We start from the raw sequence: 26327 nt of genomic DNA on the forward strand, positions 1-26327 counted from the left end.
TGTTCTACAAGGAGGCTCATGAGTTGTTATGACCAGAAAGCTTTCCTGATAGGTGTTACTAACAACACATTTGGCATATAACCAAATTGCAATTTGACCGAAATCGTATGTTAAAGATTTAAATATATACAAAAACTTTCAGGGTCTATATATGTTTGAAATCTCTGTTTCCATTGTCCATACCAAGCAGTCTCACGGGTTTTACGATAACCCATAGGCACACTACATTGCCTAAGGAGTTTAATATACCCTGTGCCTCTCGGCTATATGGGTGTATACACGCGTGGCCAGTTTTGTGAAAGAATGCGGAACGCACGTCCAGTTTTTATGGTTCTTCAAACAACGATTTTCAAAAATAAATAAGCTAGTTGAAGGTGCAAACTTGTTTTATGGGGCACATTTGGTTTTAACTTGTTTAATAGTGAGAAATCGCGCTAAATCTGTCTAGGGTCGTTTTTACCGAAAATACCAAAACTTTTTACTTATTGGGTTATCTGATCACGCTGTTGCGTGAACTCGGCCTGGGTTATTTTTAGCGACCATAACACTAGCGTTCTGGGTGTATAGTAATATTAAGACCTATCTACTGTACCGTAGCATTTTCCGTCGTTGGGATCAAGAAAGAATCCTCTCTTACAATAACATTTGCGTATATTCTTTCGAGCTTCACACACTTCATTATCGTCACATCCGTTATTTGATTGACAAACTGGATTGTTTGCCGATGCACAAGTACATTCCGTCTTACAATCAGTTGAAGTATAACTTGCACCAACCTGTAGAATAAAAAAACAAATATGTTCTATAGTCCCTATATTTAATAGCAACACAAGCGAAAGTAATGTAAAACGAATATAGATTTGTTTCTTACCAAGGGGCAAACTTTACCTAAAAAGGGATATTAATAGGGATATTAAGAGTGGTTTTGTATAGAATTGGTAATATTGGTATTTCAGCTAATCATCACAATCGTTATTTATAACGCTGACATGTAGACATACCGAATAAATATCGATTTTCTAGTGATGTAGTGATCGAATTTCATTATATAAAACCTAGAAGGAATAATATTAACATTTCAGTGAATCTGCAATACCCTCTAAACATTACAATTAAAATTAGTTATCTTACATTATTTTTTGATGAAGTCTGTTCGATGTTTTTCTTACCTCATAATAAGCACCTTCAGTAGTGCAACCACATTCCGATTGGTGAACGCAAGTTGTATCAGACCACACTAAACCGTCGTTACACTGACATCCTTCTACATTTATTTCATTGCAGACCGGTTCAGGCGTTGCACACGTTGCAGGACAAGCAGTACCACTAGAGGTATAATGCTGGTTTTCACCGCAATCGGGAGCTAAAACACAAGATAACATATGTACCATTATCATTTTGAGCTGACCTAATGATAAAGAAAATTCCTATTTCATTCTAGCTTCCCGGGTCTAGCTTCTAGATCTTGAATGCATGTAGCCCATCACATTAATAAGGTCGATCGGTTCAATGTGTTTTGCTTATTCCATTGTTTCATGCACGCAACGAGAACTGCAGTGGTATATGATCGCGATCGATAAGCCTAGGCTTATCGACTTAATGGATTCCATATCACATTGGAGTACAGCAGTGGACGCCATACTCCAAGTGGTTTTTTTTATTGCTAATTTATTGCATATATGCTAAGGAAGCCTGGTTATCTTTTTGAAATAGCCAAGTGGGAGGGTTTTCTATATTTTTTGTGTAAAAACTGAAGCAATATGTATAAAAGAATATATGAATATTAAGGGGTTGTTTGGAATGGCAGGTGAGTCAAGGGTCAAAAACAAAATTGTTACCGTTTTGACCTCAGCACATGTACAGCAGAAACAGTTTCACCTTAATTTATTGGTCTTCTACATGATAATTATGTATACAGGAATGTACAACATTTTACACCATAATGTGAAATTCTTGTCAAATTTGAATCTTGAAAGATGACGAAATAATATGCGTAATAACATTTTAAGCCGAAATGATGAGGTAAATGAACAAAAAAATAAATAAATAAATAAATAAATAAATAAATAAATAAATAAATAAATAAATAAATAAATAAATAAATAAATAAATAAAAAATCACCCGTTATCCTCTGTACAAACAGCAAATTTATTTGAGTCCAATAAGGTGCTAGCTGGGGCATGTGTAAAAACCACAAATATGTAAAAAATAGGTTTGGAAAATATTAACGTTAAAATTTCACGTTAAAACGTCGTCACTTTATACCTTCCAAATAATGTACATTTTCCTGATTTTCGCCCTTGCCTTGTGGCATTATTTTCATAAAGTGATTGAGGTTAAATATTTCAGTGAATTAAATATTCATGCAATATGAAGGTATAATTATGCTGAAATGTATAATTTTTATTGGTTTCTCTGACTTTCTTTTTGTTCACAATTAATGATAAAACTTAATTAATATTCAAGACAGTGTCAGTAAGTTATGGTTACAGGCCGATATTCTTGAGGTCATTAGTCCAAAACCCAGTAATTTTGTTCTCTATACCCTATACTCTAATCCTTGCCTCAGCCATATCCCTAAACTTCACCCTAACCTATAACCTAAGCTTTAACCCTAAACCTAGCCCTATAACCCCAAACCTTAACCCACGACTCTCTGAATCCTAACTCTGACTTATAACTCCTCACCCCACAACCCTTAATACACAAACACCCCCACACCCCACACCTCACACACCCGTAGCACCCACATCCATTAATCCACGCGCCATCGACTTCAAACATATCCCCATATCCCAAATAGCTCACTCTGCTCTAACTCCTATTCTACCATATAATAACTCGTCATTGAAAAACTCAAAAAAAAATGGAATATGGACTTTTAGCTGTCGTTTTCCGTACAAGGCTTACATATTTTTGCTCCTCCTACTCATGGATTAAGATTGGCTAATTTATACTTCAACAGTTCCTCAAAGCGATATCAGAAAAGCCGTTCATTGGCCCGCAGTATGCGCTCGCCCCGGGGGCACTCAACTTTAGAATTGATGGGTATGTGCCTACAAGGGGTCATTATGTACAATCAAAATGAAAAAAGGGTTTTGAAAACGGAAAGTGCATGGTCATCGGGTAGTCGACTTCAAAAGAGGGGCCTATATTAACAGGCACATACCGTCACTTCTAATGATGCCCCCCCCGGACGCTCGCATTATATTTTGTTCAGGGCTCGGCTTTTAAAACTCCCGCACATCACACTAAGGCTATTGAAAAGTGTATAGAATAGCTAATAGACCGGTCCCTGCGATTAGTCGCGGATCCGGAACGACAATATAGTAAACACATCGAGTTAATAACACAGTGACAGAAGTCGTGAATTATGAAGTGTTTCATTGAACTTCTACCAGCAAAATATGGAATAATACTAACACAAGACACCAATCGAGATGATGATAGCAACCATAGTGGAATGCTTGTATTTGACCTTCTTATGAATCCAATTTCGTGGCGAGAAGTTGAAAAGGTAATGTAAATTTCAAGGAATTTGGGTTCAAAAATTCTGTAACTTCAATTCCGTAGATATGGCATATAGGAGCAGAACTTGACAATAAACTGAACTATTTAAACGCAAAGGACGCACTGAATACACATAAATTTGTGTTTCCTTGCTACCGGAGTGGATGCAGAACTCTTTAGTGTCAAAACAGTTGGACAATTTATGAATTTTGATTGGCAAAATAGCGAAAGGAAATAGACTTTTCCAACCTTGTAAAACTACACCGGATTGTTGGCATGGTCGACATACATTAAGACATATGCACGTCTCCAAAGTCGGAGGCAAGTACTATAATTATTTGTTTAAAGTGCCCGCCAAAGATTACTTATAAAGATAATTATTTTATTCATGCTACATTACAAGATATTCGCCGTAGAAGTAGTATATGAAACAGGAATAATTACCATAGCGATAGGTTAAAACAATTTTTAAATGCATTGCCCTGCACTATAAGTATGCTGAACTCATCACCAGTCATGTCTGTGTATGTTTGCAATCATATATTTAATACAATACCGTTCTTTTCGAAGACATTAATCGTACAGATGTGAGTGAAACGATGTAAAGTGTACGTCTAGTGCAGCCTTCAGGGCAATACGTTCAAAAATTGTTTTCACCTATTGCTATCAATTTTTATTTTATCCATTCATTTACAACATTCATCTTTATCTTGAAATAATTATTTTATCCATGCTACATTGCAAGATATTCGCCGTAGAAGCTTTTAAAGAAAAGCGTGTTCGGTCAAACGACCCTTCGAAATAAAAACGGTTTGGAGCAAAAACATCGCCCTGTTTCCTTACAAACTACAATTTCGTTTATATGATAGCTTCCTACAGTTCACTAAAATTGTAATACTGGGGAATTATGCATAAAATCGGATCCCTTTGAGATGTTTAGCCGAGATAGGTTACCGAGTACATTGAACGAACTTGAAAATCTAGTGGTATACAAGTATATACATGTTGCTAAAACACCCATTAAACCGACCGTTTAGGAAAGTAAACAAGAATATTATGATAAATACCAAAAAGAGGGGGGAGGAGAAAGGAATTATGAACTGTCAAGTATTCATATCAGAAAAACATACCGCAATTATCAATATCATCCCGCCAGTTATTCGCAAACTTCCCTTTTCTGAACAATCTGTGAACAATTGTTCGTAATAGCTGCATTTGTTGTTTTCACCACCACAAACATCAAATTCACAGTCACCTACATGCCCTAGATCCGGATAGGCCTCCAAGCACGTTTTGAACGGTCCGTCAGCGTCTGAAAGTCAAGGAACAATTATAGATAAATAGGATTAGATAAACATTTGCACATCATAGTCTCGCATCGGGTCTCAGGTATCATAATTAGACTAAAGCTTCAACTGAACGGGTTATTGCCAACATAATGCATCATATAGTCAGATGCAGATATTTTAAAGAGAGTGGAGTTATTTCTCCATATGATGTCCAACATTGAAACAGTTTTGATATGAGAGGCAACATGTGTATTGCAGTGGCTCATATTAAATAGTAGATCTTGGGTGGTACGCCATCCCGCTATAGTTCATACCATCTAAATAAAACTATACCTTAGACCCACATTTTTGCATTGGGAAATTAGATAAATGATAGCATTTTAGGATGCCAAAATCTTAATATTTTAATGTTGGTATCCGGGTCAAAAGAATGTTATTGCCTTCATTCTTCTTGTAAAAAAATCACAGATGATATTGTAAAAAACTTGACAAATGCTTATACACTGTTTATGAATAAATGTCAGTGGTAGACAATAGGTAGAATTTGTTGAAAATACTAAGTACCTTTTGAAGGTCATGCGGGTATCTCAAAAGCATTATATAAATTATATCCTTATAATATCGCCAATCCGTACTGACACATGACATCATAGACATCACATAATGAACATACGAAGGAAAGTCTAACTATTTGTTTTATTTCGTGTTTTGAAAATATATATCATAAGCTTTAAAATGTCATTTGACTTCAAACGATATCCAGAAGCGGGGTTATGGTTTGTTGAACTCTGCTCCTCAACAAAATGGTACCTTTTCGGTTCTTCATGTCTCTTTTTCCATATTGCTGGTAATAAGTATCAAGCAGTCAAAATTTGCGGTCATTTCAAATCATCCCCAAGTCAACGAGGTTCAGGAATGTCCTCTCATTGTTAATTGTTGGCTATACATACCTAGACAAATACAATGCTTTGTAACCCACCACTTGAAAAAGATTTGGCCAAAGCAAACAAAGACTAGAGCTATTTATAGAAATAGGTAGAAGCTTATTATCCTCTTCAGCAATAGGATTAATGATTGATTTAAACGGTGTTTGAGATACGACCTTTCACGCACAATTTGCACTGTAACTCAGAATACAATTTGCCGACTTTACGGCTCATTCGTAGTGTACGGCCACATATTAAAGCAACAGTGAGGCGTAAAAATTTGACTTCATTCATACGCGCGGTTCAGATTATTCAGACATGAGACCCGGCGACCACTAAATTTCAAGTGTTTGGCCCTCTTGTGCCCAGATCGGATGTTGGTCTTTGTTCCAGCCGGCTTGTTCCAGCTTGGAAACTAGACTAGCAATATGTACGCATGTTTTTAACGTCGTAAAAACGCACGGTCCACGTAGGACGTATGGAACATTGCAATATCTCTAGTAAAATAATTTTTCTCGTCTACTTGACGCCAGCGCTTTAAACGAACGCTCACGATTTGAAGATGCGTGTAATGAAATGCGCGCTGACGTCACTGCCCAATGGCTCGTCTAAAAGTAAAATAGAATAGAAATGAACGTCGGCATAATCAGATAAGGTAAAATACGAGGGTCATTCAAAAAGTTCTACCTCTATCATCACATCTCTGTCATCTTACGTGCCAGAATATTGAAATTATCTATGATTATACTCTTAAATTGTGGCTACAAAATGAAAGTTAACTGATTAAAATGTGACTTTTGGTTATTAGGATGTGTTGCTTAAAGTGAAACAGTCTGACAAGAAAGGCTAATTTTGATTTAAAATGTTGCCAACATCTATATGGAAATCATTACAGATTTATTTCTAAAAATGATTCAATTGCTTTATTTTTGTTCAAATAATTTAATCAGTATCGTGTCTTTTGAACAACAAAACCGATACATGTTCAGAATAGCCTTCGTATTGACCACAGGTTGTTGATTTTGATTGGGTGAGCGAGCACTTGTTGGTTCAAGTCATATTAATTGGTTCAAAGTTAAAATCAAATAAGTCCTGTGCACAGCTGTTTTTGTATTTTGTAAGTACATATTAAGTTATTAACAAACTGTTCATCTTATTTCCACGTCAAGATGTATCCGTTACTTAAAATAGGATGTAATTAAGAATTACCCCTAAACCTGGTCTAGTCGAAATCTGGCAAATGTCACCAACATTGTGTGTCTGTTAAACCTTTTGATGTTTTCATCTCTTATAAAACACGTTTCATTTTGTTTTGAAGTCCCAAGGCACGTCAGGGAGTTCAAATATGACCAAAATATGTATCCTGAGTAACCAGTTGGACAACCACATCTTGAAAACATTTTAATGGGCATTATCCAAAGCTACAATATTATGATGCTTACTAAACTTTTGGATTCAGTTTTTAACCATTTCTGATGTACCAAATCTGTATCCGCTTTAACCAACATATCTTACCAATTAAAAATCACATTTTCATCAAATAAATTTTATTTTGTAGCCCAGATTTAACAGTATACTCATGTGTAATTTCAACTGCCTGACACGCAAGATAATAGAGATGTGATGATGGAGGTATAACTTTTGGAATGACCCTCGTATTATGTTGCCATGTCGTCATGGTGAGATCATTATCTCGCCAAAATCAACATCCCCAATAAGCGAAAAAATTGACAGATTATCTTGCCACATCTTCTTATAAAAAAGTAAACTGGGGAAAGGTTCAATACTCCCGACCCCAGGCTTCCACCCTTGCTGCTTCTCCATGATTTATACATTCCGTATATATGATATAAACAAGGTGAGACAAAGCTAAAAAGGTAAGATATAAAAATTAATTTCAAATTACAAGGTCTCCATGGGTTGTCAAAAGAAAACTTGGTGACTGGAACCTTTTTTGATGAACATTATTTATAAGTTGATTATTAATAGATATTACAACTGAGCGATATCTCCTTATGTATTTCTTGTTTGTACCTGCTGTAAGATATTTGCATTCTTCCTGTGCTGTGGCAACGGCCTCTGGGAACGTTTCACAAGTATCCACTTCACATGTCTCAGGAGTACATGGGGTACATAACTCGGTACCGTTTTCCCAACTATTACCAAATTCGTTCGGGTCCGTAACCTGGTTGATAAATTGAAAGAGGGAGAATAGCGCTTTATCATTTCAAAATTCCACAAACTTGAAGTCCGTTATCTGATAAATAAAAAAGTAGGCGAATCAGATTAACAAGCTCACAATAGGCCAACATTATACTACTGAAGTATGTTGCCACCAGGGTCATCGCTAGACCATTTTCTCGGGGTTAGGGGGGGGGGGGGTGGGTGGATGTCGAGAAATAATTTTTACTGGTATGGCCTGATTAAACAATATGATTGCCACCCTGGCTCACCGGATAGAAGGCACTTCCACCCACAACTTTAACCCAAGTTTTTTCAAGCTGTCCCTAGAATTCCTTTACCAGGAAAAACACACAAAATTTGATTTTAAGTGCGCGCGTAGCCAGTGGCGTAGATTTCTTTTTGACATGGGGTGGGGATGGGGTTTGAAAAATGTCTTGAAGTATAGTACATCCAAAAATGGTCAAAAATTGGCCTCAAAATCTGTAAAAAAAAGTTTTTCACGGCAAATAATAGCTGTTGCTATGTACAGAACGAGCTATGCCAACCGACGCATCTAGCAGGAAAATCGCCGTCGTTTGTGCGTCGGCTAACACACCTCTTGACGCGCACGTACGGGGGCGCATAAGCCAACTTCCGTGCCAGATACCAGTCGGCGCAATTTACGGAAAGAAAGAAAAAAAAAGGAAAGGAGAACAAAAAAGGTATGGATGACGTTATGGGTACGGGGTTAGGATTTAAGGTGCGGGATGGGATTAAGGGATTACGAAGACTATGAAAATCGTAAGGGTACGGGAGGAAAGAAGAAAGAAAGAAAGAAAGAAAGAAAGAAAGAAAGAAAGAAAGAAAGAAAGAAAGAAAGAAAGAAAGAAGGAAAGAAAGAGAAAGAACGAAAAAAGAAAAAAAGAAAAGAAAGAAAGAAAGAAAGAAAGAAAAAAGAAAGAAAGAAAGGAAAAAAGAAAGAAAGAAATAAAGAATAAGGGGCAAATTGGGAAAAATTTCCATTTTCATCATTTTTGCCAAACACGTAAATAAGTCAAATTGAACTGGTATTAAACGTTACCTTAAAAGCTAGTTCAAATATGTACTTTCTTGTACGAAACAACGAGTGTACACCTTTTAATGTGGTAGTTGTTTAATGTTAAAAAGTGATCTCTATATTTTTCTATATTGCCTTGAAATTTGACAAAATGCAGTTTTAATAATGTCATTTTCGGGTCAAAATGACCCATTTGTAGAGAGGGTCATTTTAAATATGAAGGAGGGGGGGTCAGGTGATTTTTTGATGTGCTTTTGGAATATATCTTACTAACCACATCTGAAACCCCTGAAAAATAATAAAAAAATATTACTCTTAATCATTATCCACTGTGCTACAAATGACTTGTCAAAATGCCTTGAATGTCTTGATATGTACAAATCTCTACTTGCTACCATCTTGAAAATTGACCCTTCAATTAAAATTATATCGTCACTTACTACTCCGAGGAATTATGCCCATCGAATTGGATCAACAGAATTGATCTGGATATCTTTGTGCATGAAAACAATATTGATGTTCTTTGTCTGAGTGAGACATACTGCAGTTACTGTCCGTTTTCCTATACACAATACACAGTGCTCTTTCCCATTGACGCGTGACCTCTACAAATAGCCCTACGTTAAACGTATGGGGATATGACTAGTTAACGTCGCTGTGTGAAAAATAACCGGCCAATATCAAAAGTACTCTTCTAAAGTTCTAGTAGTTTTTTAACATGTCCTAAATTTTTAGCTAATTTAGATGTTTGGAAATATTTGTACTTTGGTGTTTTAGTTAATGTTATAGGTAATAGTACATTGCCTAGTTAACGTCGCTGTGTGAAAAATAACCGGCCAATATTAAAAGTACTCTTCTAAAATTCTATTCATACGTAGCGGTAAACGTAAATAGAAAGCAAAATTAAACTTCTACGCTACTCAAATTTGGTACACTCACCGGAGCGCTTTCACCGGGTCAACCGGCGTCTTCAGCGGATGTTATTGCTCTGAAGATTGTTGTTGCTAGTGATGTAGTACTAGGACACCTCCGATGACGTCACAGATGTTGATGACGTCAAACTTGAAGATGTTGTGCCGCCCCCTTGGTTCGGGGGGGGTCAGGAGGTTGTCCCAGACAGGGTCGATGTCCAACCCTTTGTCACGGTTCAGTCTGGGTCTTTTAGTTCTAATATGGATTGCTTCCAAGACCCTGCGAGGGAAGTCCTTGGACTCCCTTTCTAACACTTTTACGTTCTCCCAGTCAATCTGGTGTCCTTTGCTCCTGTCGACGTGTTCCTTGATCGCTGACTTGGAACTGGCCGCTTTGGATTTATGTTCTGTTAGCCTCTTTTCGAGCTTGCGTCCAGACTCGCCAATGTATAGGAGTCACAGTCTTTGCAAGGGATGCTGTACACGACACCAGATTGCTTTTCTTGTTCAGTTTTGTCCTTTGGGGAGACAAGAGCTCTGCGCAGAGTATTCTGAGGTTTAAACGCTGTGCTAACACCTGCAGAATTGAAAGCCCTGCGCAGCCTGTTCCGAAAGTCCTTCCACGTAAGGCAAGGTAACAAAAATGCCCTTCTTATTGCTATCTTCGTCGCGGTCCTTATTTTGTTCTTTCTGTTTTGGACGAGCCCTGAACAATGTCCAGTCTTGATAGCCGCTCTCGTGTAGCACCTCCTTCACGTGTCTTATCTCCTTGGATCTATCGTCAGGATCAGTAACAACCGTCTCCGCTCTGTATAACAAGGTTCTCACAACACTCAGTTTGTGTTCCAGCGGATGGTGCGAGCTAAAGTTCAAATACTGATCCGTGTGAGTAGGCTTACGGTAAACTTGGATTTTCACCGATCCGTCCTTTGTTCGTGAAATTAGCGTATCGAGGAAAGGGAGTTGCCCGTCTCCCTCTTCCTCGCGCGTGAATTTGATATTATGGTCCTGACTGTTTATGTGATTTGTGAACTCTTCCACATGTGCCGATTTAATTACGCAGAATGTGTCGTCCACATAACGATACCACGTACGCGGTGGGTGAGGAGCAGACGCTAGAGCAATACGTTCAAAGTGCTCCATGTACGCATTCGCTGCCAACGGGCTACAAGGGCTGCCCATCGCACACCCATCTTTTTGCTGGTAATTTTGTCCCCTAAACACAAAGTACGTAGTATTGAGGCAGAAGCTTAATAGCTGAATAACTTGATCAACACTAAGGTTTTCAGCACTGTCCACTTTCCAGCTTGTATCACTTTCCAGCAATTGTTCAATCACATTCAGGGTATCTTTGACCGGGATGGATGTAAACAGCGCAGTGACATCAAAGGATATCAGGGACTCATCCGCACGTACAACAAGATCCCTAACCTGATCAACAAAAGTCCAAGGACTTCCCTCGCAGGGTCTTGGAAGCAATCCATATTAGAACTAAAAGACCCAGACTGAACCGTGACAAAGGGTTGGACATCGACCCTGTCTGGGACAACCTCCTGACCCCCCGAACCAAGGGGGCGGCACAACATCTTCAAGTTTGACGTCATCAACATCTGTGACGTCATCGGAGGTGTCCTAGTACTACATCACTAGCAACAACAATCTTCAGAGCAATAACATCCGCTGAAGACGCCGGTTGACCCGGTGAAAGCGCTCCGGTGAGTGTACCAAATTTGAGTAGCGTAGAAGTTTAATTTTGCTTTCTATTTACTCTTCTAAAATTAGACAATATAGTTTTGTAACATGTCCTAAATTTTTAGCTAATTTAGGTGTTTGGAGAGGGTCGTACTTTTGTGTTTTAGGAAGGATATGTAAACGACAGATAACACCAAAAATATGAAGAAATTATTTCCAAACCGTGTTAAGTCAACAATCATTATGTTGCTCATTTTCAAGAATATGGTTTACAAAAAGCACGCCATTGTCTCATTTCGTGAACAAAAGTACACATACCATTGTTTCCTTTCGTTTCCTTTATAATCGGTTACCCAACTGAAGCTATAATACGCAAACTTTATTGCGATATCGCACATGAAAACAGTCACATGTGCACAGCCAGAGAAGATCCGATTTAATCAGTTGAGCTGTTTCAATGAGTGTTATCTTGGTTTAATAGCTTTTAATGGGGTTAAGTCCTGCAAAGTCGAGATGAATTCTACTGTAGACATGACTGCATCATGACCTGGACAGATAATACAGGGTGTCCCATAATGATTTATACCGAAGATGGAATTTTTTAGGTATGAACGGCATTTTTATTGGTCATATTGTTTTGCATTTTAAGTTTTACATATATTTAGCTTTCACAGATTTTTAGATTTTAAAATTGGACGTTTCAAGTAGAAGTTAGAGAGGATTGCGTAAAAATGGTGAATTCCAAGTTTTGACAAAGCAACCTATTTTGAAACTAACCGTTCAACACAAAGTTATTTGGAAAATGTTATGCAGTATATTTCTGTGTCCTGTTCTTACTTCTACTAAAAGTCAATATCTATTGTACATTTATGATGTTACGAAGCAATCCTTGTATGGAATAAAGGATTTGCTACGCTTGAGTGACCTTAAACTATTCTTTTTTTTTGGCGGCAGTTTTGAAGCCAATTATTGCGGTGTGTGAGTTTCATCATTTGAAATACCGACAGAGATGGATTTTTCATAAAAGTATAGAGAAGGTTCGTCCTTAGTGTCACAGCATACATTTATGCCCACAATATATTGGCAAACCCACAGCTACGTGACGAAGAATATTAAAATTTACTACGGAGGATCCTTGAGGAAGTTATATCCTCTGTAATAATGACATTTTGGGTAACAATTGGGGTAAAAATCACATAAAAAGTACGTTTTTCAACCTAAAAATCTGATGTCATATTGATATGGTTCACTTAATCCCATATCAAGAATTATTTAGCATTGCAATCTCTACATTTGTGCCAAATTTGGTGTATTTCCTATAAAAGAATGTAGGATTTCTAAAATATTGCACAGTGAGGCTGGACGATGGTGATAAAGGATCCATGTGTTATGATGCCTTTGCACTGTAAATTACACACAAAAACGAATCAAGCTATTTCCATGAAAGTCACAGAATAGGTAGGAGACATGTGTGGCATTGTATTGCACTTATTAAGATTAGATACACTATTGACTATATATTTTTGATATTTTGTTCAAACACGGTATAAATCATTCTGGGACACCTAGTATTGATGACTCTGAACTTATGATAAGTGGCTATACTTTTTTGTCGTCATGGTAAAAGAAAATTTAAGTTTGAAAGAAAATGTTGATATTCACGATGATTCTCTTTCTGCAGTAAAACAGTAATGTATGCAGATGATGCTTTTCTAATGTGTAAAGCAAAAAATACTGATGACCTAAAAGTGCAACTTGAATCTAACATAAAAACTGTTGCTAACTGGTTTAAAGCTATAAGCTCACATTAAATACTGATAAAACTAAGTTTATGATGTTTGGAACTAATCATATGCTTAATCATTACAATGACATAACTCTCACATTTGATGACAAAATTATTGAAAGAGTTGATGTTTTCAAATATCTTGGTATTAAGTTTGATGTCTTGGTTATCACACATTGATTATGTATCTGGAAATGTTTCCAAGAGAATTGGTATTGTAAAACGTGCAAAGTATTTCCTTCCTCATAAAACCGTAGTTATGCTCTCTAATGCACTTGTAGTTCCACATTTCGACTATGCCAGCAGTGTCTGGTCTAATTGTTCTGCAACCAATCAATATCAGCTTCAAGTACTTCACAACATATTAGCAAAAACAATTCTCTTTGCTGATATCAGAACACCAGAAGATGATATATTTATGTTAAACTCTTTAAATTGGATTAAACTTTTTGATAGATGGTCTAATCACATGATTTTCTTACCTTATTAAATGTATCAAAAATATGTGTCCTAAATATTTACGTAATCAATTTGACTTTGTTCATAATCCTCATAATCACATTACAAGGAGTCATCCTTCAAACACATTGATCGTGCCGAAATACAATTCTAACATTGGTAAACGTACATTTACTGTAAGAGCTGTAAACTTATGGAATAACTTGCCACCATCATATCGTATAAACTTTGAAACTCTGTCTTTGCATCAATTCAAGACATGCATAATTACTACTGCTGAATTATAATCATTTATTATAATATTGTAGTATGTTTTTTAGATTTATATCATTCATGTTCTTGAGATACATTTATTTTCTTTCACACTTATTATTGATGTTTTCGTATAAATTAATAAATATCATGTTATTTTGTAAATATTCTGTAAAAATGTTGTGTATATCATTGTATGAGGGCCTGCGCAATAAAGATTTCACAAATCAAATCAAAAAGTGACGTAACACATTCCCAAATTTGGCTATCGGTGAGTAGATCTCTGTTCTGAAAAAAAAAAAAAAATGTGATCTTCAGGAAATTATTCCAAAGAAGGCGTCATGTAGAGTCCCAGAGTTCATTGTACTTTATATAATACCTAAATAGATCCTTGTCATTTGATTGGTGGTTTTTGTGTCACATGACATTGAATAGTTATCCCATTTCATTGAAAAATAGTACATTGTATAGTTTACATCACTCATCGTGCAATTTGGTTCGTGCATTTTTAATTCCATTCATTTCGTTCCATTGAACGCCTCCAACCTCTTGTTGGAAAAGTATGGCGTATTTTAATACTTAAAAGTAGGAAGCATGAACTTTGCCACTGAGTATGAGATTGTGAGTACAATTCCCGGTGCCGCAATCATTACACGAAACTTCCGTTAACTTCGTGATTTCGTTTGTTTATCAACATCATGGCGGGGTTTGTGCTGGTAACAGACGATGATTTGAGCCATCTTTTGGACAGTACTGATTCTTCAAACACCAAGAAACAAACTCAATTCGCCGTCAGCCGCCGTTTGGAGGCATATGCCATATTTGCAGACACTACCATTGAGTCTCTGTCAGATGAAGAACTAGATCAATCTTTCGCGGTTTTTTGCAGGACTAAGAAAAGCAGACGGAAATATGTACACCAAGAAGTCAATGCATGGAATAAGATACGGCCTACAGGAGCAGGAGAGATATTGATATTACCATGTCTGACCAGTTTCATCGCAGCAACGCAGCATGCAAAGCAATGATGGTTAAATTGAAGAAGGAGGGTAAGGGATCTGTTCAGCACAAAAAACCAATCAGTAACCATGGCCAAGATATATGATTCAGAAGCGCTCAACATAACAATACCACTGGGTTTGGAGAACAAAGTGTTCATGGATGTAATGATATATTTCGCCAACAGAGGACGCGAAAATCTTCGCGACATGAAAGCCGAGGACTTTGTAATTGAAACAGATCAGCAAATTCTTCGCTGCATTGTTACCGGCGACATTCTAACCAAATCAAAAAGAGAGAACGAAGATGAAGGTCATAGCGGTTACGTGTACGAGATCCCAGGATCATGTAGGTGCCCAGTCTCGACATTTCTGGCCTACACCGACGTGTAGGCCAGAAACTGACTGATGGACCATGGTACTGCAACGCGCTGCTAGCGGCTGCTAGGTATCAACATTCTTGGAAACAAAATAAAAGCAATCGCTGAGGTGGCTGCTGAATGCGTCAAGAAATTTAAAAAAAAGAATTTGACAAGTTGACTTTTTTTTTTTGGACAATTTTGAATTTACCGTTTTGAACTGAAGTTGTGTTTACTTTACTGTTTTATGGAACTATGAAACTTTACCCTTTGAAATATTTGGATAACCTAAGCAGTATGCAGGCGGTATGCAGACGACATGTAAGTACTATTTCCCATGTCTAAAAATGTCTAAAGTCACGGTAAAATATCAAATGACAAGGATCTATTTTAGGTATTATATAAAACAAATGAATGTTTTTTTCATTCGTGTAATAGAAAGAATATTTTCATTTGGTGAAAGATGGAATGTTCCATGCATTCCATTTGATGGAATAGCAAAACTTTTATACATGGGGGATTCTGAATTTGTAATATGTTATCAAAAACAAAATTTTGAAAGTATTTGCCGACGGAAAAAAATGTTTAACGACGGAAACGTTTGCAATATAATCACAAAGTTGAACAAACTAGACAATTTTGCTGCACATTAGTCTCGTGTTGTTCCGCCTTTGCATTCAAATGTACAGGAAGACCATCCGCCATGTAGAAGGTCACTTCGAGACTTGCCTACAAGCTGTTATGGCTGGTATTTATAAATACGTACGGTCGAAGCATACTGTTTATACTCACGATGGTGCCATCAGGCGTTGTTAAGTCATCACTCTGTGTCCCTGATAGCAATCCGCATAATCCATGAACGAAATTGTTGAAAGGAATCGTTGGGACTCTTATTCTCAGGCAATGTCTTCCATCATATATAATCTGAAGACCAAAATCAGTTACTAAAATCTGCAAAAGTAATAATAATAATAATAATAATAATAATAATAATAATAATAATAATAATAATAATAATTTTATCTATTGATCTCAATGTACAAATATTTACTTCCTTAATTTAAACCTACTAGGACATTGCGATAATTTTTAGCGGAGCCAAAGGACAAAACTGAGAAAAAGGACGTCCGGTGCATATGATTCCAAGCCATGGCGGAGTAGACTGGGAGCTAGCAGCACTGGCTTTACATCACCCAAGGACTAAACCAACCCAATTATTTAGCTGCTCTAGATGTTCCCAAAACACAGTCAAGCTATTACCAAAATTAAAGTGCTCAAATTACACCAAAGTATTCCTTTCATCTCAAGGATTCAGAACAAGTATAGTTTGACCTATCTGCGACATACCGTTTTTGAGTTATAATAAGGTCAAATTAAGTTATGACATTATGAACATGTCAGGGGATTCCTTAGGAGATTGCCTATTCTAAATTCGATATTGCTCACTGAATATAGTGCATGTATCGTACTTGGCACATGTTATTCTTTCTTTTCCGATATATTCTGCATTTCTCAAGATGACTTACAATTCCCCACCGGGTCTGCGGCGAATCGTGACTTGTCCTTGTTTATATGTTAATGACGTAATAACTCCGTCGATACGTACATTGGTTGTATCATAGCCGAATTGTATCACCTTCAAAAAAAAAAAAAAGAGTGGATTATGTCATTCACGCCGTTTAATAGTTCACCCTCGTCTTTGTAGTGGTTGCCAACCGTCCACAAGGTAAAGTTCCCCCTTTTAAAGTCTCCAAACGTTTCTTGCTAAACTAACCAATTCATCGGCTGTATTCAATAGTGGCGTATAGTGATTTTTCGTCATTTTCTTGAAAATTGGCACATTATGTTTTTAATGATGTTCTCTTTCATATTTCTAAGTCTCGTTAGTCAAAATTAGCTAATTAATCAATATTTAATTAATTGAATGTGGTGTATCGTTACAAAGTGAAATTTTGTGTTTTTCATAGTGATGTATCGAGCATACGCCACTTTTTATACAGATTTTATAATGAATAAATATCGGCAAAAATGAAAAGCATTACATGTCATAGTGGCGTACATCTCGCTACATTCCATAGTAACGTATCGGGCCTATACGCCAATGGAATGATGCCGACGAAAAGTAACGCCATAGGGATTACAGGTAAGGAATCACTCGTAAAACGTGTACGTGCTATATTATATTTTTGGACAATAATATACGACATTGTAGTCATAACCTTTTTTTCGGGTCGGTTCGGAAGTTTTATTTTATGAAGTCAAACCTGTTCATGTCTTAAACTTACCGAACCATCTACATATGCTACGATAGAGGCAAGTACTGTTACGTGTCTATTGGGGTTCCTTTGTAGATTTGTACCGACTATGGTAAACTGGTTAGGTGCACCTGGCTTTGAAGCTGCAAGCGTGTAAGTACAAGGTCCTTGGAAGTGATGTACCGTTGTATCAAATTGTCTATAATGCGGATCACCACAAATACGACACGTACTACGTTCTGTATTAACAACAACAAAATTAACATTAGGGTTAATAGGATCATGGAGCGCCAGGAATTCTGATCATCTCTACTGTATAGCAAAGCTATTTATCTTAACTTACAAGCTAAAGCCATATAAAAATGGACGATCTTTTTCAAACCCGATTTTTCCGGTTATTCGTAATGTTTGCAAATGTCCCAACTTACACCTAATTGGATTCAGACAGATTTATTACACCGACATTTACACAGTTTAAACCAATTGCTGTAGTGGATAATAAGCTTCTACCAATTCCTATAGACGAAACCAATTTCACGCATTCCTACACCTCAATGGCAGCCATAGCTGGGTCCCCGTCGGGTACATCCCACCTAAAATATGAAATGATGCGTCCTTGGCGGGATTTTAAACTGCATATCATCCCCGTGTTACACGTAGACAATAGAATGATGAATGTTTACAACACAATACAACATAACATCGATTTTTAAGCGGCTTTAATCCACTCAATTGGGCAGTTACAACACCAGTTTGGTGCGCCGGGGACCCAGTCATGGCCGACTAAATTCTGACCATCATATAGCTCGTTGGATTCGTCTGTAGAATCCTTAAATAGCTCTAGTCGTTGTTTGCTTTGGCAAAATCCTGTTCAAGTGGTGGGTTACAAAGCAGTGTATTTTGTCTAGATAACCAAAAATTAACAATGAGAGGACATTCCTGTACCTCGTTGACTTGGGGATGACTTGAAATGACCGCCAATTATGACTGTTTGATATTTATTACCAGCAATGTGGAGACACATGTATGACCAAAATAAGGTACCATTTTGTTGAAGGAGCAGAGTTTAACAAACCATAACCCCATTTCTGGATATCGTTTGAAGTCAAATGATATACCATTTTAAAGCTTATGATATATATTTTCTAAACACGAAATAAAACAAAATTGACCGGGCGGACTTTACGGCTGATTCGTAGTGTTCGATCACAAATAAGAAACTAATCAGGAAATATAAATTAAAAAAGCTAACTGAAAACAGAATTAAATAAACAATATAACATGAAAACGGGAAATCACAAGGTAAGCAGCAAATAAAAAGAAGCTAAAAGGGAAATGTAAGAAAGGACAGATTTAGAAAATAACGGGATTGTGGTTAAATCAATAAAAAAAACATGGAAACGGAAAATGACAAGCTTAGCAGCAAAAATTAAAATCGGCCCATGTAGAAGAAACTCAAAAGAAAAAAGCTAAAAAGAAAATGTAGGCCTAAGGAGGGTCAGGTTAAGATAAATAAAATTATTCTACCTGTTCAGTAATTCCTCATGTTTTAGTGATTGCTCCCATTTACTCATCAACCGGGGATAATTAGGCATTTTGGCAACATTGCGCGTGTGTACAGTATTATGGTTGAGTTTGTTCGATATGGATACTTTGTTGCAGAGCCCGTAGGGTGCTTCTTTACAACCTCCTGACATCCCTATTTCTGCATAGTTTGTCGCTAAAAGTATTAAGCTTCGAAACGGAACGGATTCAACTACGACTAATTCTGGAAACGTCCAACGACAACGGTTAAGGAATGTGAATGTATGGCTGTTAAATATCCGAGGCCTATGATCAAACATTGGACAGCTACAGGCAAGGATCCACCTGACTCCCCCTTCTTCAAAGCCAGACCTAATCCTGATTACTTAATCGAAACTTCACATCTCTGTGCCAGATGATAGCTCACATATCAACATCAAATGCGTAGAGACAGGAGTGATGACAGTGGTTGGGGAGGTTGTCTCATCTATTACAAAAATGGCTTTCCTATAGTGAGAGAAACCAACTTAGAACCAAAGTTGCATGAGCTAATGGTGTTCTCCATACAATCCGAAAGTGGAACTGTGCTACTTTCCTTGGTGTACTGCCCTCAAAATAAAATAAAAGGAGCACTTGCGTGGTATGACAGAAACCTAGACAGCCTGCTATCCAGAACGAAGGCCACCATCTGCATCCTAGCTGGTGATTTTAACTGTCGTCATCGGGAATGGCTTGGCAGTAGATCTCCAACTGATGAAGAAGGCATGTTTACACTGAATCTGTGTAATTCTCATGGACCAACCCTCCAACTGGGAAATCGTCTTGACCTCATCATGACCGATGCACAAAACCTATTCACACCAACTGTGATCGAGTGCAACATGGGTAATTCAGACCACTTCCTTGTCAAAAATGCCTTTAGGTTTCTCCTCTCTCTGAACCATCCACTCCAAGACGTATGTGACCAGATCCAACAAAACCCGGAACAAGTCTCCAGGCATGTTTTTGAGTTATAGGCTTTTAAAGATGACATTCCCATAAAAAAAAAAATCAAATTTTGGAATTCTTAATTTCATGGTATTTGACCTTGGGACTGAGTGGACTTTCAAATCCTTGAAAGTACTTATTTAAAAGAGGTTTATTTAATCAATAATTGACAGAACAGGCTCCCCCACCAGTTTCCTTTGGATACTGGTGAGGAGGGTGGCTGAACACCCGGTTAAAACGAAATACAAGATTCATCTTAAGGGCGTCGGCTCTGCCACCAGACTAGGTACAGACTGCGGCAGTGACCACCAGCTACTTGTCGCACAGATGAAGCTGAAACTCAAAGCAAAGAAGCGAGTGACACCACCAGTGAGATTTGATGTGGACAAAATCCCAGAGCAATACACAGTGTGGGGAACCGATTTGAGGCGCTTCTTCGAACGGATGGGGGAAGAACTCTCTCCAAACGAATTGTGGGAAGAAATGAAGGAAGCAGTGCTAAGTGCAGCAGAAGAAAACATCACAAAGAAGAAGAAAAGGAAGCAGCCCTGGATATCTAAGAAGACAATAGAGCTTGCTGATAAGAGACAGGAAGCCAGAAAAAGAGGAGATATGTCAGAATGGAGGAAACAACACAGAGAAGTAACAAAAGCAGTCAGAGCTGATCAACGAGACTTTGTTGAGAGGAAAATGTGAGGATATGGAAAAAGCAGGAAACGACTCCAAGAAGGTGTTTGCTTTGGTAAAGGAACTGACTTAAAAAACCATAAATGATAGAAATGGCACCACGCTTACAGAGATCGAAGACATCAAGACCCAATGGGCAGAATACTGCACTGAGCTTTATGAACAGAAAGCAGAGGAGGAACCCACCATCAATGATTCAGGTGAAATTGATCCTGAACCACCACCCCTACTGGATGAAGTTCGTAAATCAATGAAAGAGATTAAAAAAAAACCGGGAAATCACCAGGCTGTGATGAGATTCCAGGTAAACTGTGGAAGGCATCTGGTGAGCAAGGTGTGATCATCATGTGGAAGCTATGTGACAAAATCTGGAGGGATGCGGAATGGTCTAAGGACTGGAAGAGAGCAGTATTTATCCCGATACCAAAGAAAGGAAATATGAAAGAGTGCTCAAACCACCGAACCATCAGCCTAATCAGTCACGCCAGCAAGATTCTTCTCAAGATCATCAACAACAGAATGAGACAGAGACTGAGATAGCAGACGAACAGGCCGGGTTTAGAGCAGGAATTCTTAATTTCATGGTAATTGACCTTGGGACTGAGTGGACTTTCAAATCCTTGAAAATACTTATTTAAAGGAGGTTTATTTAATCAATAATTGACAGAACCGGCTCCCCCACCAGTTTCCTTTGGATACTGGTGAGGAGGGTGGCTGAACACCCGGTTAAAACGAAATACAAGATTCATCTTAAGGGCGTCGGCTCTGCCACCAGACTAGGTGCATGAAGGAAGCAGTGCTAAGTGCAGCAGAAGAAAACATCACAAAGAAGAAGAAAAGGAAGCAGCTCTGTATATCTAAGAAGACAATAGAGCTTGCTGATAAGAGACAGGAAGCCAGAAAAAGAGGAGATATGTCAGAATGAAGGAAACAACACAGAGAAGTAACAAAAGCAGTCAGAGCTGATCAACGAGACTTTGTTGAGAGGAAAATGTGAGGATATGGAAAAAGCAGGAAACGACTCCAAGAAGGTGTTTGCTTTGGTAAAGGAACTGACTCAAAAAAACCCATAAATGATAGAAATGGCACCACGCTTACAGAGAGCGAAGACATCAAGACCCGATGGGCAGAATACTGCACTGAGCTTTATGAACAGAAAGCAGAGGAGGAACCCACCATCAATGATTCAGGTGAAATTGACCCTGATCCACCACCCCTACTGGATGAAGTTCGTAAATCAATGAAAGAGATAAAAAACAACAACCGGGAAATCACCAGGCTGTGATGAGATTCCAGGTGAACTGTGGAAGGCATCTGGTGAGCAAGGTGTGATCATCATGTGGAAGCTATGTGACAAAATCTGGAGGGATGCGGAATGGTCTAAGGACTGGAAGAGAGCAGTATTTATCCCGATACCAAAGAAAGGAAATATGAAAGAGTGCTCAAACCACCGAACCATCAGCCTAATCAGTCACGCCAGCAAGATTCTTCTCAAGATCATCAACAACAGAGTGAGACAGAGACTGAGATAGCAGACGAACAGGCCGGGTTTAGAGCAGGAAGAGGCACCAGGGATCAAATTGTCAATATGCGAAATATCATTGAAAAATGCAGAGGACATTCCAACCACTCTACCTTTGTTTCATCGATTACAGCAAGGCATTTGACTGTGTCAATCATCAAGACCTAAGGAACATCATGGGGGATATGGCATTCCCCGTTTACGTGGTGAAGCTCATCAGTACGCTAATACCAGGATCAGGAATCTTCAGTCTTGACGAGTAGAGGTGACTCAGAGTGGTTCCAAATTGGCAGAGGTGTGAGACAAGGGTACATTTTGTCTCCTCAGCTCTTCAACATCTATGCTGAGAGCATCATGAGAGATGTTTTGGAAGACTTTGGAGGAGGTGTTACCATAGGTGGTCAGCGGATCACATATCTCAGATATGCAGACGACACAACCCTGGTTTGCAGTAGCAAAGAGGAATTGATGGATCTATTGAAAGCAATAAAATCGGCAAGTGAACAGGGGACTGATCTTGAAGACAAAGAAGACGAAAGTCATGATTGTAGACGCAGGACGAAATGATACAGATGCAAACTTTTCCTTAGAAGGTGATTTCATTGAAGAGGTGGAAAGCTTTGCATTTCTGGGTTCCATCATTAACACCAAAAGTGACTGCACCCAGGAGATAAAACGAAGATTGGCAATAGCTCGAGGTGTAGTCTCAAACCTGGCCAAACTGTGGAAAAGTAAACTTCCTCCATCCCTCAAGGTTCGTTTGCTAAAATCAACTGCATTTGCTGTGGCATCATATGGATCTGAATATCCTGGACGATGAAATTATCTGACAGGAATAGACTGGATTCTTTTGAGCTGTGGTGCTATCGACGAATCCTGATGATTCCATGGACTGCGAGGAGTTCAGAAGACCTTGCGAGCCGATATCATTTTTAGAAAGTTATCATACTTTGGCCACATCACCAAACATCACTGCCTTCAGAAAACAATTGCTCAAGGAATGGTTGAGGGAAAACGCAAGAGGCAGACCTGCAGCGAGCTGGCTTGATGACATCAAAATTATCACAGCCTTAAGCATTACTGAGGCTACCAGGGCTACCTCTGACAGCATTCGATGGCATACTCTCATACGAACCACACCTGCATACGTGTATGCAATGTGACCTTAGATAGAGAAATTGACAGTTGAACTGTGACAATCCCTGTTCAATCCTGCGTAAAGCAGGAAACTAATTAGCCCATAACTAGAATATCAATTTGCCAAAAATATCAAGGTATCATTTACAATATCTTGCAAAGTATTGATGTTATGTATATAATTTTGGTATCATTTTAAAGCTTATTCAAATCATGAAATGTCAAAAATGCGACTTGTTCCTGGTTTTGTCAGAACGGGTCACATAAATGGATGTACAAAAAGGCTGATTGGAACAACTTAAACAACGACATGACTGCCGTCCCATGGAATGAGCTTTTGACAAATGACGACCCGGAGACAGCTTGCTCTAACATTACAAACGCCATTCAGACAGCGATACACAGTAACATCCCACGAAAGACTGTCCGTTCTTTTATCAACCATCCTGAGTGGTGGAACGAGGAGTGTGATGAAGCTTTGAAGAAGAAAACTAGCAAATGGAGAAAATGGAAGACGCTTTAAACACCTGAGTCTCGTCTTGAGTATAATCAGGCACAAAACACCTACACCTCTATTTCCCGAAAGTCTATATCCTCTCATAAACGGTTGCGAGAAAAGATGACAACTGAACTGAAAACAGGGTCAAAGAGCTGCTGGTGGACAGCTCGTAGAGTATCTGGGAAGGGTGGACACTCTGAAATTCCAGTACTGAAGGCCAATGGAAATACACACATCTCTTCAGAAGACAAGACATAATGTTTATCATCTCTTTTCTGTGAAAAATCTACCATCCCTGAAGAAGACAACAGCAAAGGTGTCCCGGAGCTGCACACTAGGACTTACTCCAGCTGCTCGAAGGTCATGTTCTGGCCCAGCAAAGTTAAAAAAGAGTTGCTGAAGCTAGATATCAACAAGGCTTCTGGCCCTGATGACGTCCCTGCTCTTGTCCTGAAGATGGAGGCTGCTGAACTTGCAACTCCACTTGCTCGCCTCTTTCAGTTATGTTTTGACATAGGTCACATGCCAGCCCAGTGAAAATGTGCGCATGTCATCCCATGCTACGGGAAGGGTGATAAACACACACCTGGAAACTACAGAGATGCTCTGCTGTGTATCATGTTAAACGCGATGAAGAAGCTTGTCAGCAAGAAAATGTGGAAACACCAGGATCAACATCATCTGATCTCCCCTCGCTAGTTTGGTTTCGGGGCTGCGCACTCTATGATTTGGCACATGTCTCTCAATGTCTTGCCAACTCACACAACAACAGAGAAGAAGCACGGGTAGTCTGCCTTTACATCAGCAGAGCTTTTGATCGTGTGTGGCACCCTGGTCTGCTTGAGAAACTTCATGAACTAGGGTTTTCAAGTACTAGACAAAGATAGATCACTCATGCTTGGCTGACGGACTATCTCAAAGCTATATCACTGGAGGTCGTCCTGAATGCGTGAGAGTCTGGATTGAAAAGGATCAATGCTGGGGTACCCCAAAGCTCGATACAAGGTCCCCTCCTGTTTATCATCTTCATTGACGACATCTCATAAGATCTGAAGAACCAGTTCATCTTGTATGCAGATGATGCTACCATTATATCCTTCGTCAATCCCAGTGAGGATAGACTTACGTTAAGAGTTGGTTCATATATGTATTTTAAATTATATGCAGAGCTAGCAACAAAGATTCGGTCTTATCTTCATTTAGCTTAAAACAGAGAAGATTTTCATTTTGGACTTTACTAAGTCCAGATTTATTTTAAACTTGAAATTAAATTCACTTTGTGTACCAAGTATGATTTTGAATGTCCAATTTATTATCCATTCCAAAAGGAGCACCCCTTCCAAGGCTATATGATTAGGATTTGGACTAAGGTTAGGAATTGATATAGGATTAGGGTTTGCCTGTTAAGGGTATGTTAGGGTTAAGCTTGGGATTAGGGTTGGGATTAGGGTTAGGATTAGGGTTAGGATTAGAATTACGGTTAGTGTTATGGCCCATGTTTAGGGTTTAGGGTTATAGGGTACCGTATGTAGAAGGGGTCTGCAATTACCTTGGATAAAATACAGTTGTTTGTGTGGGTGTGTAGGGGTGTACAGGTACATGTATGGCTATGTGAATATAAACCTGTGATTCATATGAAGAATGTGCATGGTCTTTTTATAGTACAAGGACAAATTGGCCAATGCCAGAGGCTATATGCATACCAATGTGTGTACATCTACAAATGAGAAATTTTTGGTGGTTTGCTTTTCATTGCAAATTGCAGTCATTTTAAATTATCGCAGTTTTTTTAATTGCAACGTCCTACGCACAAAATGGCGTTTAATTTACTCGCAACATTACGCGTCTGGTAAAGCCGTGAAATTGTGCCTATTTAGAGGATATCTCATCATTTGTATAATGTACATCATCACTATACTTGTCCATGTTATCAAAGATATGGCTATATGCAGCTGTGAATTTCAGCCCCCCTATGGCCAGGGTACCAGGGGAAGGGGTGGCTGGGACTTATACCAGGGCTAAATTTCAAAAATGTTAAAACTCCCGGCCAAGTCCCGGACCGACGGGAAACAACACATGGCCGCCCTACAGGGACACATTTTGTGTCAATGCCCGTCTGTTATAAACTGCCCGGCTATTTGTTCCGGGTACTCTGCACTGCAGGCAGGGGTTGGAGTGGGTCAGGGACTCAGGGTTTCAATTGACAAGTGCATTATCAACAGTCTTCATTTTCACGTGCATGAAATCTATAAGCTTAACTACTGAACATACGGGCCTATGCACCCCCTACAATCATAATTACTCACGTCACTA

The 26327-nt window shown here is 38.5% G+C and overlaps 1 protein-coding gene across 1 annotated transcript in view; it reads right to left on the minus strand.

Moving 5' to 3' along the window:
• The window catches only part of LOC140160457 (zonadhesin-like), a 99911-nt gene extending 83563 nt beyond the window's left edge, over positions 1-16348 (minus strand). Inside the window, exons 1-5 of the mRNA XM_072183692.1 lie at positions 16196-16348; positions 7761-7911; positions 4642-4823; positions 1170-1363; positions 593-776 (exon numbers count right to left, since the gene is read on the minus strand). Coding sequence (XP_072039793.1) covers positions 593-776; positions 1170-1363; positions 4642-4726 — 463 coding nt within the window. The 5' untranslated portion in view covers positions 4727-4823; positions 7761-7911; positions 16196-16348. The remainder of the gene's footprint in view (positions 1-592; positions 777-1169; positions 1364-4641; positions 4824-7760; positions 7912-16195) is intronic.
• Positions 16349-26327: the final 9979 nt, after the last annotated feature.

The sequence above is a fragment of the Amphiura filiformis genome, chromosome 9 (assembly GCF_039555335.1).
Source record: "Amphiura filiformis chromosome 9, Afil_fr2py, whole genome shotgun sequence".
Lineage (NCBI taxonomy): Eukaryota > Metazoa > Echinodermata > Ophiuroidea > Amphilepidida > Amphiuridae > Amphiura > Amphiura filiformis.